This window comes from Macrotis lagotis, chromosome 6, assembly GCF_037893015.1.
Source record: "Macrotis lagotis isolate mMagLag1 chromosome 6, bilby.v1.9.chrom.fasta, whole genome shotgun sequence".
Classification (NCBI taxonomy): Eukaryota; Metazoa; Chordata; class Mammalia; order Peramelemorphia; family Peramelidae; genus Macrotis; species Macrotis lagotis.
Window position 1 is genome coordinate 52,603,110 of NC_133663.1, and position 17,585 is coordinate 52,620,694.

The window sequence follows — 17,585 nt, forward strand, 5'->3', positions numbered from 1 at the left end:
TTTGTAGCAGGGGAATTTTGAACATAGAGCTGCTCTCCATTACTTTTTTGCTCATTCCCTTTAGGGCAGGAGAAGGCTTGGCAGGTAGTACATAGAATGCCATTCATGCACAAGGTGTGCTGTCTTCTTCACTCCTTGGGGATCATCTCTATGACAGGCACATTGGAGAATACCTGGAACCAGGTACTAAACCACTTCTCAAATACCAGGGAAATTCATTTAAGCAAAAATCAAGTGAGATAGAGCTCTCTTCTCTCCTAGATTCCCAGCCAGCTTCTGCTCTCTTCCTTTCTCTAAATTTGATCCAGCTGATTTAGCTCATGCCGCTGGAACAATATGACCCCAGCTCTGTGCGACTAGATCTATGTTAACCCAAGCTTCTTTTCTTTTCCCTTTTCCCTTTTAACTTGACTGCTCCTTTCCCAGCTTGTAACTATCAATATGATCCCCACCTCTCTACAATTGGATATGTTGATCCAAGCTTCTTTTTTTCTTTCTTTAGCATTTTAACCTTTTTAACCTCAACTTCTGCTAATTAGTCTGTCCTTAAAAAAAAAAAAACCTTACTATCATGCTGCTTCTCCAAAGAAATTAATTTGTGAACTTTATATAGTAACTTGGAAACCTTTGAGCAACTGTAAATTAAAGTCTTACCTTTCTGAGTCAGAGATTGGTGAGTTCTTCACCCCAATTGAACCCCCATAGATTGATCTTTAAACCCCCTTTCCTGAAACCTATTTCCTTCCATCTTCACTATTACTGAGGAATACCATATGCAGTTGATATACTGGTTAGTTTTGATGAAATTCCTCTCCCTTCATTTTTTTCCAAAGAAAAATTGTTAGGTAAGGGAGAAGGTAGAGCTAAATTAACAAACTAATATAGTATAAAAACAAAATAAATCAAAAGTAGACTATAAGAATCAATGAGGGAAATGTAGACAAGTTGTTCTTCTTGGTGAGCATTTTATTTTTAGTAGTAATTAAAATAACACTATCTCATCTTTACAAAATGTCTTGAAATATGCAGAGTGTTTTTTCACAATACCTCTGTTAGCAACAGAGTATCTTTATAAATAGCATTGGTATTCCCATTTTGCAGATGAGGAAACAAGTTCAGAGTTACTAAGATACTTGTTCGGGCAGCTAGGTGGTGCAGCGGATAGAGCACCATCCCTGGAGTCTGAAGGCCTAGAGTTCACATTCAGCCCCAGACAATTAATAATTACAGAGCTGTGTGACACTGGGCAAGTCACTTACCCCATTGCCTTGCAAAAAATAAAACCACACACACATACACACAAAAAAAGATATTTGTTCAAAGGCATATGACTTATAATGGCAGAGTTGGGGCCAGAATAGAGATCCTGATTTCCTACCCATGTCCTTTCCACTACTCCTCATATTTACATAATAACCACTGTTATTTCCTTAACATTTCTAGATTCTCCCCCCTCCAAATTCTCTAGTCAGTACTTCATATGATAGAGTAAATATCTATCAGGTATGTCAAGTACAGGTTAGGTTAGATGACTTCTCTGGTCTCTTCCACCTCTGGAATCTCTACGTTTTAAAGATTAACCCAGAAAGTTTAAATCATTTGCTCAGAGTCACAATAGGAAGTGTCCAGTAATACTTGAATCAAAACCTCTGACCTTGTGGCTAGTGTTTTCAGTTAATAAATCTTATGAGTAGGATTAGAGAAAGAAAAATGGAAAAACCTCTCCAGGATATTTGCCAAGAAAATCCCAAAATGACATCACAGAGAGCTAGACATGAATGAAATGACTATACAGTAACAACATGGGTAAAATTTGAGGAGATCCAAGGTCCACTACAATGGAAACCCATTTGAATAGAAACCTTTACTGGCTCCCATTTTCACATATTCTTCAGGGCTTCCAGGAACTAAGGAATTTGCATGTGAACAATCCAATGCAAATTATTTTACAATGGTATGATAGAGACATAATATATGTGAATTACATTCCCTGAGCTGGGCTGGTACTGAGTACATCTAGAGACAAATATTTTGAGCGGTAACTAGGCATTTTGAAATTTTTCATTGAGGCTGATCCTGCTAGGCAAGAGTTATCATGCAATTTTGAGGGGGGGGATCCAGAAGTGTGAGGCTAGATGGATGGTTAGCAGCTTCTCAAACCAGAATAAGAGAGGAAATTAGTGGAAAGTAGGGAGGTAGAGGGCATTTTTCTCCTCAATTTGTAGACAATGAAAGAAGAGAGGCAAGGGTGCCGCAGTTAGGCATTCTCTCTTCCACATGGTTGGGCTCAGGTTACTACCATGCCAAAACACCTCTAGAAAAGAATGAATTGTTTTTCTCTGGGTATAGAGAACACAACCTAGTGCCTCTTCTCTCTTAGCCCTTCCCATCCTTTCTTTTCTTTTCCTTTTTTTCAAAAGAATCAAACCTAAGTGACCTGCCCAGGGTCACACAGTTAGTAAGTGTCCAAGGCTGAATTTGAACTCAGGTCTTCCTGACTCCAGGGCCAGAACTCTTTCCATTGTATCACTCCCCTCTTCCATCCTTATAAACAGAGATTTGCTATCAGAGCATACTGTATACTAATTTATAAAAAAATTATTTTCATGTTCTTCAAACTAATTCCTTTAAACAAAAGGGTTTTCTTCTTCATTGTATTGACAGTAAGTCTTTAAATGAGTTTGAGGTATGCAAAGATAGGAGGTAACTCCAAATGGAATTGATATTACCCAGAGTGTATGTATATATATACATACGTTTGTGTATGTATATATATACACTGAAACTCTGCTATTCTCAATGGGTGGCTTAAAAATAATCTGAAGGGCTAGTGGCAATTTATTTTATTTCACCATTAATTCTCCTAACAGGAAGAGAATCTAAAAATGGAGTTAGGCCATTCACTGCCCTCTTGACTTGGTGAATTAGGCTTTCATTTTTCCTCATGCTGTAATCACCAGGTGTGGCACACTGAGAGATTATTGCCCAGGGCCCTGACCCAGTTCAAGTTAGGGCACAGTGTTGAAAGGGAGGTGTGAGTGGAGACTAGGAGGTAAAATCCTGTTCTGAGAAGTTATTAAAAGTTCTAGCTTGTGGACTTGATGGCTTCCTTTCTCCACTGTCAGAGAAGGGGAGAATGAGGAAGGCACAGACCATGACCATCATATTGTTATTTGTTTAAATGATTTTATTGAATAACAATTTTAAATTAATATTTAATAATATTAATTTAATATTTACTAATTTATTTTTTATGTAATAATAACAGCTAGAATTTACATAGCACTTTAAAGTTTACAAAATACTTTACAAATACACGATTTTTTTTCTTTGCAACAGCCCTGGGAGATAGATGCTAATTATATTATTTTACAGATGAGGAAACTGAGGCAAACAGAAGATAAGCAAGTTACATAAGGTCGCAACTATCTAGTAAATATTTGAGGTAGGGTTTAAACTCTGATCTTCCTGATTATATGTCCACTACTCTATCTAGTGAGCACCTATCATCTTTTACAAATATAAATCAGTAAATAAAACGATAATAAATATATATAAATAATAAATACAAATAAAATTATAACATTATAAAAAGCCCTTCTCTCGAACTACTGGCACTGTTACTAAACTGCATGATACAGTACATCCCCACTCCTTAGTTTTATCAGAGATGCCCAATTTAACAGCCTTGTCTTGACAAGCTGAATGGTGAAACTGGTAATTGTGCTCGGCATTTCTGACAGGCCTCTAGGAGGAGGAGAACAGTTTGCAAAACATCGAGTTTAGTCATCCTTCGTTTGTTCCTCTTTGGCATATCTCCTTGTCATTGACCTGAAATTACATTGACTTTCTACATAGATCCATAAGTCATTTCTAGTCACCTTGTCTTTTGTCTTACCACTGGCCTTTGATGACTTTGGAACTTTCTACAACTCCACTTCAACCCAAATCACTGTCTGACAATTTATCATCCTCATGATGTCGTTGTTATCGGTCCTTTTCATGAATGAAGGATAAACAACACCAACAACAAACCAACAGCAACCCCAGAGGTAGCTTAAATCCTTCCTTGTTGCTTTCTGGCAGGAATAGTCCATGGAATCAATGGATTCAGCTCTGGGAGCCAAGTTTTAGAAAAATCATTGATAAACTAGGGAGAATTCTCTAGCCAAATAATGACCTAAATGGCACAGGATTTCAAGGTTATGCCATATAAAAATTAGTTGAAAGAACTGGGATTTTTTTAGTCTAGATCTGAGAAAAAGAAGCCTTAGGTGGGGGATGGAGTCGGTGATGAACAAGAGCTGTTTTCAAGTATATGAAGGGCTGTCCTTTGAGACACATTGGGCTTGTTCTGTTTGGTCCCAGATAGCAGAACTGGGAGTGATGGACAAAAGATGCAAAGATGCTTAATGTCAATAGAAGCTTTCTACCAGAGCTATTCCAAGGTAGAATAGCCTTTGTCAGGTTCCTTAGAAGGAAGTCTTAGTAGAAGTTCCCATGGTCACTTTGGGGTTATTATTATTCAGATATAGGTTGGACAAGATGGTCCTTGGGATCACTACCAAATCAGAGATTCTGTGATTTTGTTAGGGACACATCTTTCTTCTAGTTTTCTCTCATCAATTGCTTTTCTCCTGACAAGTCCATTGCCTTTGCCTTCTCTTTCCTCAAATGTCCTTAAGAATGCCACTGTCTTCCCAGTTAGGACATTACTTCATCTCTGTTTACATCTCTCTGAAAGTGCTCCTGTGACTCAGAAGACTCTGAAAGAACTTGAAGATGGAGGATTCTACATCTGTAGCCACTAGGATTTCTTTGCTTTATCTCATTAAAACTTCTATCAAAATATTTTTCCTAAGGCTCAGTTCTGAGATTATCATTTTCTTGAAAACTTTCAGTGATCTGTTGCATGGTACTTCACAATCACCTTAGGCCTCTACATTCTGACTCAAACCTACATATCCAGCCTTCCTTCATGTTATTCCCCCATCCTATATTCTTTTCTGTCAAGTCTGGCTACTAGCTGTTCCCTAAGTTTGACATGACGTGTCCCACTTTACAGCTCCCATGACTAGATTATCTACCCTCCCCATGGCCACAATTAATAATCTCTACCCTACTTCAAAATACAAGGACTCAAGGAATCACTTCCTATAGATATCCTTCCTACAGACTTCGGCCCCAATTTCCGCCCTGTCCCAAGGAAGTACTCTCCTTCTTCCAATATCATCAGAGGATTTTGACTGGAGTTCTTCTACTTTATGTCTATAATCTTTCACCTGTACTTCATATGCACCTCATAAAATCGCTTGTTTTTATAAAACTTTACTCAGGCAGCACTCTGCATGTGAAGAGTTTCCTTATCTATCTAGCCACTTGGCCTTTCCCACAAGAATGTGACCTTGCATTTTGGTATATACTTTATATATACCAATTGATTCACATATTGTGTACCTTCACCCCCCCCAACTCCTGCATCTAGATTATAAACTCTTTGAGGGGAAATGCTGCATTATTTTTTGTTGTATCCCCAGTACCTGGAACTAAATTAATTGATATTTAATACCTGTGTAAAATAAAAATAAATATCACCTAAGGAAAGATAGTTCAGTTCTTTTAAGAATACTCTAGCAACTTGCTGAATGAAATGATTCTTAGTGGAAGATTTGTTTGATTAAAAAGCAATGGTTTCCAGAGGGGATAGAAATAAAATAATCTTATTGTGCTAAATATTGGGGATTTAAATATGAAAAAAGAGAGATAGTTCCTGCTGTCAAGGAGTTTACAATCTAATTTTGTTCATTATTGTTCAGTTGTTTGTCAGTCATATCCAGTTTTCCAAGACCCAATTTTAAGTTTCCTTGATAAAAGATACTGACTTGATTTGCCATTTTTTCCAACCCATTTCACAAATGAGGAAACTGAGGCAAATAGGATTAATGACTTGTTCAGGGTCACACAACAGTGTCTGAAGTTATATTTGAAGTCAAGAAGATGAGAATTTCTGACTCTGGTGAGGTGTTCTATCTACTCTGAAGTTTAACTACCTTTATAATCTAATGGGAAAAGGCAAAACACAAAAGAAAAAGTTAGGGAGGGGAAAGAGGAAAGGGTTTCTGGGAGTGGGAGAAATTCCAATATAGTGTAGCTAGGTGAGAAATGAGAAATATAGTATCAATTAAGAAGGAGAAGACATGCCAAAAGCATGTTGGCTTTGATGGAGAGTCAGAGTTCTCTGAGGAACCAGAAGCTTGATTGTAAACTTCTAAATCCTCTTGTATTCATGTTGTCTCCAGTGGTGCATGGTACCACTCCATCATCAGGTGATAAACATGAATTAAATGGGAACACATCTGAGCCTATTACTTCCAGTCATCTGGGTAAACTTAAATATAGAATTTATAGGTTGTTTTTTTTTTGGAGAGGACTTTAGAGATACAATTCCATTGTTTTATGGCTGATATGACTGGGCTTCTGGAACCCTACCCTCAAGTAATTCAGAATCTATCAGGGAAGATAAGTCATAAAGATGGTACCTTGAAGGGCTCATGAGATCTTGACTTCAGAACTGAGATAAATTGATTGAATCTTCACATGTATGCTATATATAATGTGTAAACATGGAAAAATACACATAAAGCACCATGCAAATGCTAGCTATTATTATGTAAGAAGACTTGGGATTTTTGAGGACAGGCTTTGTATGTTATTCAAACCTTGTATCTTTTGTAGCACTTACCACAGTGGTATGTACAAGAAGTCTTTAAACTTTTCTCTCTAGTTCTATTAGTAAAACATTCTTGTGCATGTATACAATATATGTATAAATATTAGTAAAGTATAGCATGTAATATGTATATTATACTTTATAATACATAATTAAGTAAATCTTAATATAATTTTTAGATAATTATATATTATACTATATAACTCCTCTGAGGAAAGCCCCTTTCTACAGAATGCCATATCAGCTTGCACAACTAGATTATTAAACATAAAAAATAGGAATTAAAAAAGATTAGATAAAAATTTAACATTATTTATCCATGTGTATATGTATGAATAGAAATATATATATATACTTATACTTTTATATGTATTATATATTGTGTCACAAATCTTTTTGGTACACCAAAGTGATATTAATAATAACAATATGTATTAATATGTAAAAATAATATGAATTAATGATATATCAATGCAATTGAATATACATTATTTTTAAAAATCTTGATTTGACATATTGGAATAATGATTTGAAGATCTGGTTTTAAGTTTGTTTTATTTTGATACTTGGTTTTAGTGTCAGTTCCAGCTGGAAAAACTATCTTACCAATAGGAGTAGATGTACATGTAAGAAGTATGATATTGACTCTGATTACTAAATCCTAATATTCATTTTTCAATTTCATCCATAAAAGAATTTTGTTGCAATTTGCTAATAAGTTCCCATCTTCCTTGTTGTCGATCAAGTGTTCTTGTAAACTTATCAGAAAGAAAAGCATTTCTTTATACTTTCAGTAAATGGATTCAGAACCCATTGAAACCTTTTAGGGGTAGAGATTTTTACAGGTCAAAAAATTCTGTTTTTAAGCTTTTTCCACTGTGCAAAGAGTTTTTATATGTGATACAAAGCAAAATCTCCAATAACAGATAAGGATGGGCATAGGGAATGGACCTGTGATATCACTGATGATGTTTGTCCTTCATTCTCAAAGATGGTCATGACATCAGGGAGGTGATGCCATGAAATCCATGTGAATTGGATTTGAGTGAGGGGGTGCTGAGCTGTCACCAACCCCACTACCTCTAGAGACATCTGAATCCAGTGAACATATCTGAATCAGGATGACTGCAGATGGCCCTGGATGCTACACAATCAGGATTAAGTGACTTGTCTAAGGTCACATAGTAAGTGTCTGAGGCCAGATTTGAACAGAAGTTCTGAGTATAGGGCTGCTAATAGAGAACTCCTTATGAACAAAACTCCATCTAGCAATGCTGGTAGGCATCTTATTTGTGGTTTAGACAGGTCTAACTCACTGTGACCCCGTAGACCATATTGTCCACAGGGTTTTCTTGACAAAGATCCTGAAGTGGCTTGCCATTTTCTTCTCCAATGGGTTAAGACAAACCAAGGTTAAGTGACTTGCTCAGGGTCTTAAAGCTAGTAAGTGTGTAAGGTTGGATTTGAACTTAGGTCTTCCTGACTCCAGGTTCAGGACTATCCACTGAGCCATCTGCTTGCCTCCTGTAACTTATAGTCTTTATGTTAAGTCTTGTCACTTAGTTGTGCTCCTGTGGTATTTCTGAAATTTGCTGTCAACAGTCCCTGGGCACTGATTCAGTTGCCTCTCCCAAATGCTTACAATAATTACTTGCCTTGAGAAACAGTAAAGGGATGTTCCCTATAGTGTGATACCTCATGTTATCATGAAATCCTTTTACAACAAAAAAAGTAAATTCCTCATGGAATTTGATCTAAGCTCAAAGGTAATTAGCTTCATGTTTATGTTTTTTCTAATCAGGGCCTGTTCTTACACATAGCATCTTGTAATTTCCTTTCAACACACTAAGGAAGGGAATATTCCTTTGCATTGCTTCTCTCTCACACAGAATCTCCTTGGGATGCTGAATTCACAGAAATCCTTTATAAATAGATGTTTTTAGTACATGAAAATCATAGTACATTAGTACATGAAAATCATAAATAAGGTTCAGAGCAGCAAAAGGGGATTCCCTCTCAGACCAGCCAGGGTTATCTTAATTTTTCAGACTTTCTCTTATTTTTCAGAGAATTGTTAGTAGATCAGCTTGACACACATTTATTAAGTTTCCTATGTGATAGGAACTTTGCTAAGCACAGGAGTCACACAAGAAGCAAAAACACAATCCTAGTTCTCCTGGAGCTCAGACTCTAATGGGGGAGGCATCATGGAAACCATCAGGTACATACAAGACAGACACATATTTGGGTGTTTGGAGGGCTCCAACAAAGCAACTGTCTGTGTCCACGGGAACAACTTTGGGCAATTACTCACTTTGCTTTGTGTTTTCAGACAAGGGTTGTTGTATCAATCTACATATCATAGTGGGAAGTTGCTCAGCATGTAGGAAGAAGGGAAATATTATTCTTTTGTCTTTCCTTTGTTCGTGGTCAGAGGGATCTAGCTGAGCAACCTATAGTCAAAGAGGCAGAGAGTTAAAAAGGTAGGAATTATTTCACCCTTTTTGTTTTGGGACCAGGTTAACTTGAAAAATACATGTTTTCTGCAAGTTTTATTTGTTATTGAATTGTTTAGGTTCGTTTATAGAGTAGTTAGGAAGAAACTAAAGTAAACTGCAATTATAATTGATTCCTTGTGAGATTTGTATTTTGTTCCAAATTTAGTGCAAAATATTCAGCTCGTCAATGAAAGGAGAAAAAGATTTCAGTACTAAAAAAGTTATGATAAAAGCTGTCTCTTTTCAGTTAAATAAGAATTTAAACAACAGCTGTGTGCCAGAAGGAGAGGGGAGAATGGAAGGGAGTAACACTACTTGCCAAGTAATCTACAAATATTAACTCATTTAATTCTCACAACAACTCTATGAGGTGGATGTTGTTATCATCCTCATTTTTACATACTAAATAAAACAGATTAAATGACTTGTCCTAGTCTTTCACAGCTAGTGAGTGACTGGGAGCAAATTTGAACTTGGATCTTCCTGATTCCAGGTCTAATGCTCAATCCATTCTGTCCCTATCTATCTGATACTGGGGAAAGAATGACCAGAAAATCCTACCCCCAAACCAAACAACAACAGGACAAAAAGCCCAGAAAACCAAATACCAGTCAATCCCAAAACAAAAACAAAAACAAAACCAGCACTGCAAAACAAAACAAAAAAATTGAAAGCTCAGAAAACCAAATACCAGTGCCTGCACCGGAAAAGACTTATTGGTAGAAAAACTGTGTGAAGATGTGATTATTGTCCTTTGTAATCGAAGAAGACCATGGCATCAAGTAAATGATGATATGACACATTATGTTAATTATGTTTTGTACAGATGTATGAAGATGAATATGTGTGCAGCAATACAAAATATATTGAAAGTAAATACAAAATAATTTTGGTAGAAAGAAATTAATTGATAATTAATACATCTATATATTAGATGGTGAGGTGAAAGTGACAAAGAATGAAACAATCCATATTCTCAAAGATCAACCAAGAATTTTAAGAATGACCTCATGTTCTAGGCTGGGGTTGGGAGGATTGTCCTTGCTCAGAAATCAACAGGGCAAATGTCATTTCCTTACATATTGTTGTAACAATAACATGGTTATTGTTACCAACATAAACTAAATTTTTTTTCTCCCAAATCCATTACAACTCTACTTATCAAATCATAATTTATATATGTCATATCCATTGAATGGATCAGAAAAACCTTCAACTTGTCAGACTAAAAGCACAATGAAGCTCAAAATTAGATAAAGCAGATAACTATTTGCATATAAAAACTACCACATTTTATTTCCTTTTTATTCTAGTATAACTGATTTAGAGCTGGAGATGCTCTTACATATAATTTTTCCAGCCCATTTCTTTTTTATAGATGAGGATACTAAAACAGGGATGTTAAGTGATTTACTAAAGGTTCCAGGCCTGGACCTGAGCATCAGAGGCAAAATTTTTTCCTTTGGCCCTTTGAATCCAGAGTCTGTGATCTTACACTGAAACTTGCTTCCCCCTAACCTTATACTTTTTTATAACTTAGGGAGTACATGGAAATAGTCATAATGAAAACATTTAGTTCCTGTTGTTGTTCAATCATTTCATTTGTTTCTGGCTCTTTATGATCTCATTTGGGTTTTTTGTTTTGTTTTGCCTTTGCAAAGACACTGGAATGATTTGGTGTTTTCTTCTCCAGTTCATTTTGCAGATGAGGAAAATGAGGTCAACAGGATTAAGTGACTTGTCCAGGGTCAAACATCTATTAAGTATCTGAGGCTAGATTTGAACTCAGATTTTCCTGACTTTCAAATACTTTCATTCTTTCACAAAGATCAATCCTTTTGTTCTTGCTTTCATTTAACTCACATCAGCTCAAATTAGAAAGAATTCTACCATACTAAAGTATGCATTACCTAGCTGCCTCTACAGAATTTTTTACATGCCACCTAATTCAATTCCCTCACTTTACAGATGAATAGGGACCTATAAACTGAAGGAATCTTTGTCCATTCAGTTCACAAAGGTCTAGCAGAGAAATCCTAAAACTTGTCCAACACTCAGCCAGGTTAAATGACACTTGCCCAAGAGTGTAAAATAAGTGTCAGAGGTGACATTTGAATCCAGGGATCTTATGAGCTCCAACACTGAACCCATCATTTTGACAGACTCCAAATTCATATTTCTTGTCACTACATCAGAAATATGTAGATTGAGCCCTCTGTGTTTATTCTAATGTAATGGAGTTCTAAGATTAGTAATGATTACAGTATTATTAATAAAAACATTTATATGGCTCTTTAAGGTTTGAAAATAGTTTTGTTTATGTCCTCTCATTTGGCATTCCCCATAGGTCTATAAGGTAGTTATTATTATTATTACTGTTATTATTATCTCCATTTTACAAATGAGGAAGCCAAAGGTTAGAGAGGTTAAGTGAATTGTCCCAAGTTCCATTGCTGGCAAATATCTGAGGAAGGATTCTAACCCATATCTTCCTGATCCCAAGGTCTAGACTTCAGTATGCTAAAATTCTTTCTAATTTGAGCTGATGTGAGTTAAATGAAAGCAAAAACAAGAGGATTGATCTTTGTGAAAGAAGGAAAGTATTTGAAAGCCACAAAATGTTGAAGATCTTTCCCTTGACAATTGCATGTGTCCCCAATACAAATATTCTAAAATTCCTTTATTCAAAGTAATTAAATCTTTATTTTTATCTCTAGGTCTCATAATGGGATTGATTTTACGTTATGCTACAGCACCAACTGACATTGAAAGTGGAACTGTCTATGACTGTGGAAAGTTGGCTTCTAGTCCATCAACACTTTTAATTAACATCACTGATCAAGTTTATGAATATAAGTATAAAAGAGAGGTCAGCAAACACAACATCAATGCTCACCAAGGCAATGCAATGCTTGAAAAGGTAAGGACTCTCTTTGGTACAATGGTTGTATTTCATAATTTGCCTATGTAAGTTGTTGCATTGTAAATTGTGATAAATATAGATGCATTTATGTGACCCATATTTGTGTACAAGGACAGACTTTCCATGTATAGCTAACAAGTTGGCTATCCATAAATCTCATTCTGGATTCGTATTTAACATTTTTTTAAAAAAGTTCTGCAGATAAAAGAACAACCAAAACCATATTGTTAAATATAATTGTATTTACAATGATGAAAATAAAATGAATAATTTGTTTCAACTTAACACCAATTAATTGAAATATTCACTTGAGATTTATAAAGATTGAGAATAGTCATAAACACTGTGTAAAGGTTAACCATTAATATATAAGGAGACATAAGCTTCATGGGAACTGGAATTGTATCTTCCCCGGGACTTAGCAGAGTGGTCTATAGAAGTGATCCTCAAACCTTTTTGATCTTCCACCCTATCAGTTAAAAATAAAATTACATAAGACATACGTACTTCCAATATATGTCTATGTATTTACAAATTACATGGACTGTACGGTTCATGGGCTCATGAAGAGATGGATGCAACTGAATAACTCAACAATAATGAGAACAGCACCACATGTACTACTGTATTAATATATTGTATACATTAAAAGATGTGAAAATAGAAATTTTTAAAGGATGAAATACTGAATGCTATTTTTAAAAAAATGCCTTATTTCTACTATTCCATGTCTTTTTTTCACTAAAAACATTATTTTTCACTAAAAGCATGATATTTATTAGTGAGTTCATTTCAATTGAATGCATTTTCATAATTTTTTACAACAAGATCCAATTTTGTGATAGTGATTATTGGGTCAGGGTCTAAGTTTAGCTTGATATACAGTACTAATGGCTATCAGATCTGGGAAAGGTTTCTCACAAAGATGTGTGGAGCCAGAAGGAGGAAGAAGAACTTGCTAAGTCAAGATAGTCATTCTTCTGCAAAGATGTTTATTGAGATTTAGCCAGTGAATTTCGGTCTTCCTTTTTGGTCAATCTGTTGTTTTTGCAGACTAATCAGGAGGAGTTGTATTTTTAGTTTTTAGAATTTTTTTTTTTAGTTTATGGAATAAAACAAGCATTTCTATAACATAGTACAATAAAAAGATGATTACACGTGAAATGGCAAATCGACTGTGCACAACTTGCTAATCCCTTAAAATACATATAAAATTATCATATCAATTTCTTTTTATTCTTCCCTTCCCCTGCCCTAAAGATGGATACCATTAGACACAAATGTGTCTAGAGATGTAAAATTATTTTATGCATACTTTTATTTATTAGTTATTTCTCTGGATGCAGATATCATCTTTCTTCCTAGGTCCTTTATGGTTATTTTAGTATTTAAATATAGTCAAAATCACATTTGTTCAAAGCTGTTCTTAAAATGGTACTGTTTTTGTATATATTGTTCTCTTAGTTCTACTCATTTTACATTTTTTACATTTTTAGCAAATGGGTTTAAAACACATTGAAACTTCATTTGGAGTATTTAAAAAGCAGGTTAGAAAGTTTTGTGTCCAAGTTTTTTTTTATTATGCAAATTATGATAAATTTTATGTATGGTACACTTCATAATTGTTTGATAAATCCCCTAATAATGGATAGGGATGGCAATAGAGATTAGACCTGAGATTTCATTGATAAAAGGGAATTTGTGGAGAAGTCAACTTCATCTAGTAATGCAGGTCAACATCTCTGCAACTCATAGTCTTAGAATTTGACACCTACAACAGAGTTCTCAAAGAAAACTGCCTGTGGCTACATTTGTCCCACAACACTTGAGTGGAACCTGAACCAGATTTCCAGATTAAAAAATTGCCAGATTTTATAAAATATATACATACCAATATAATTATATATATATAATCATATTTGACATATATGTATATAAAGTAGTAACAGACATACTATTTATACATAGTAATGCATGCACATGTTTATGAATAAATAGCTATTCTAGGAGCACGGTTTTGTTTTATTTAATTTTATTGCTTACTGATAAGCTTGTTGTTATTGTTCAGTCGTTTCAGTCCTGTTCAATTTGTTGTGATCCTGTTGGAGTTTTCGAGGCAAACATGCAGAATTGGCTTGCCATTTCCTTCTCCAGCTTATTTTGTAGATGAGGAAACTGAAATAAACAGAGTGAAGTGGTTTGCCTAGGATCACACAATTAGTAAGTGTCTGAGATCGGATTTGAACTCAAGAAGACAAGTTTAGCTACCTAGCTGCCCAACTATCAAATAAAAAGTTTGGAGATTACTTCTATGTCTGAATTTGATAGCAGGGATCCTTATGCACAGTGATTAATCCTCATTTCTATCAGCATTTGGGACCATTGGTCTAGAGTATTCAAGAGACTAAGTCTCTTGCCCAGGATCATATAACTATTTTGTCAGATACCATATAAGATTCCAGGTCTTCTAAGTTTCTAGACCAACTCCCTATCCACTATCTTGATGGAAATGATGGGTATCAATGAACATAGATAATAAAGGAAGTATTTCCAAATGTCTATTTTCCAACTGCTTTTTTCCAGCCCTTAGCACTAAGTAAGTACTTAATAAATATTTATTGACTGACTCCATAGCAATATTTGTTTTTGAAAAAGCAATTATTTTCTTATTCTTTATTGAAATATCTCCTTTCCTTTCAAGGGATAGATTAGTTTTATTTTTCAAAAACATTAGCTAGGTAGTATATTATTGACAATCATTTGTTCTCACAGAAAAGGCAGCATATTTGGAACATTTTGATTTTTATAAAAATTCCTCTTTCAGTTTGTCAGCCCTTTACCCATTTGCCATGACAAAACCAGAGCAACTCCATGTAGTAACCAAGAAGGTTTTCATGATCACAAATCATCAGTTTCATTTTGATTCAAGCTTTTAAATGGATGATAACAGAGTCAGAAAGGAGTGGAAGTGTCTATGTTTTTCAGGTTGTGTGTATCTGTGTCTCCATTATTAGTTTTCATTGCTGTGATCAGGATCAGGATCAGTATTATTAGTATTAATTTTGTAAGGATCTTTCAAATTGCTTACCTGACTTGTATTTATTAAGTAAACATAGACAAAATAATATGATAATTCATTTAATTGGACACACATAAACTATACTATTTTGCAATATACTGATAGGGAATAGAGGAATTGGTTTGCCACAGCCCTTAGTTCCTTTGGACCATAGAATTCCTATTTCCCTTCAGGTTACCTAAATGACCATAGGTAACACAACCACCTCATATATAGACTGAGTGAAGTCCCTGGTGTCAGTCAATATAATAAGTATTAGCAAGACTCAATTTCATTCTAATTATTTAGGAAAACATATATAGATCATCTCTTTTTTCTGTCCTCTGGATTACCTTGCATATCTCCGGAGGTACATATGCATCACTTGGAAGACTACTATTCTACAAGGCAGATGGATACTAATCAATATTCATAAAATTGAATTATGATGAGTAGATAAATTTCATTGTTGGTTATATACTTGTTAACTTCTCTAAGAGATACCAAAGGAAATATCAGAGGCTTATAGTCTAATTCACATTTACCCTTGCTTACAGTTTACTAAACAGTTTTTTTTTTTGCAACAATCCTGTGAAGGAAATGGTCTAAGCATCATACACCCCCATTTATAGATGAAGAAATTGAGATTCACATAGCTAAATTATCTGACAGAGTGTTGCATAGCTAAAAAGTTATACAGTCAAGACTTGAACTCGGGATTTGTGACTTAATATTGCTTGCTGCTACTTACACAAATAAATTTGCCTCTACTTAACAAATGATAAGGCAGAATAGTGGGACATCTGCTGACCCACATAAAACACCAATTGGTTGTTTATAAATAACATGAGGATGTTTTCCAGAACATGTGAAATTTTAAATTAACACTCAATCTCAGCAAATCTCCATCTTATCATTTCAGATAAGCAGTCTTTCCCAGAAAAAAGATAATATTCATTCAGTTGCTCATTTAGTGAGTATTGATAAGTACTTTCTACATGAATGACATGAGCTTGGCACTCAACTTTAATGATTAACTCTATAGTCTTTTGGCAGCAAGCCCTCATTTCACCAATGCAGATAGCAGTCCTTCTTTGCTTAGTTAATAGATGGTCTTTGAGGGCAATGACCGGAACAACTCTTCACCTTACAGCTAGTTTCTTTATAATGAGATTCTCTAAATATAGCAAGGCTGCTCCTAGAATGACAGAATGCACTCCATTATTGTTGAACAAAATAACTTTTTTAGCTGAATAAAAGTATGGAAATTTAAGCTTATACTCTATAAGTTGAGTGAGAACAGTTTTGATCTAACTCCTAGGGTGCTGAAGATAATATTTGCCTTATTCTGTTCCTATGTGACTTTGAGCTCTTCAATCAACTCCTTGTATTATGAAAGCTTTTTCTTTGCATGTAATAATGATGATGATGATGATGCTAATTATTGTAGCTAGCATTTACATATTATGTGAAGGTTTGCAAGTACCTTAAATATTTTCTTATGTAGCTGAGAGACTGAAAATTTGAATTGGTGGCATCTATTAAAAATGTTGTTCTTAAGATCTGTGGTTAAGTTCTACAGAATGCCTTCCACCTACTAGGTCATGTTTTGTTAGGTATTTGGTAGGTGGTAAATTTTTAAAGCTATATTGATGGGCTGCAAGCTTCAAGTGTTTCTTTTCATAATATGCATTGATCACTGAGTCTGAGCTCCTAAAGGATGACCTTTATGTAATTTGGAGTGGCAGTGCCATAGTCTTAAATTGCCATTTATAAACTCCTCTGTTTCCTCAAACAAATCCACAGGATTCAACCATTTATTTGATGTTTCTTTGTCAATTTGTGATTGGTTCAGTTGGTGTCAATATTGCCCATGGACAGATTTTTGATTGAACTTGTGGTTCTCAGTCATTTCAATTTGGAAGTCAATCACTTTCAGTCATTGTCAACAAATCTAAGTGTCTATTAGTCATCCTTACCATTCCCCAATTAACTTGTATAGGTTTCTTTCTTTCTTTCTTTGTTTAATTCATATATCATGTGCTCTAAGAATGTTTATTTACCCTCTCTTTCCTTTTTGGTTATGTATGTGATAAATTTTCTATGGCTTCTTTAGGGAGATTAGGCCTATGTTTTGTTTTGTTTTGTTTTTTAGATTTTTCAAGGCAATGGGGTTAAGAGGCTTGCCCAAGGCCACACAGCTAGGTAATTATTAAGTGTCTGAGGTTGGAGTCAAACTCAGGTACTCCTGACTCCAGGGCCAGTGCTTTATCCACTACACCACCTAGCTGCCCCCAGGCCTATGTTTTAAATGGATATTTTTAGGATACTTTCCAAATCTACAAGGGTCCATTTTAAAGTTCCCATGGTATCCAT

The 17,585-nt window shown here is 35.0% G+C and overlaps 1 protein-coding gene across 1 annotated transcript in view; it reads left to right on the plus strand.

The window, feature by feature from the left end:
• Positions 1 to 17,585, plus strand: part of SLC9A9 (solute carrier family 9 member A9) — a 738,251-nt gene that overhangs the window by 16,475 nt on the left and 704,191 nt on the right. The window contains exon 2 of the mRNA XM_074191139.1: positions 11,946 to 12,148. Coding sequence (XP_074047240.1) covers positions 11,946 to 12,148 — 203 coding nt within the window. The remainder of the gene's footprint in view (positions 1 to 11,945; positions 12,149 to 17,585) is intronic.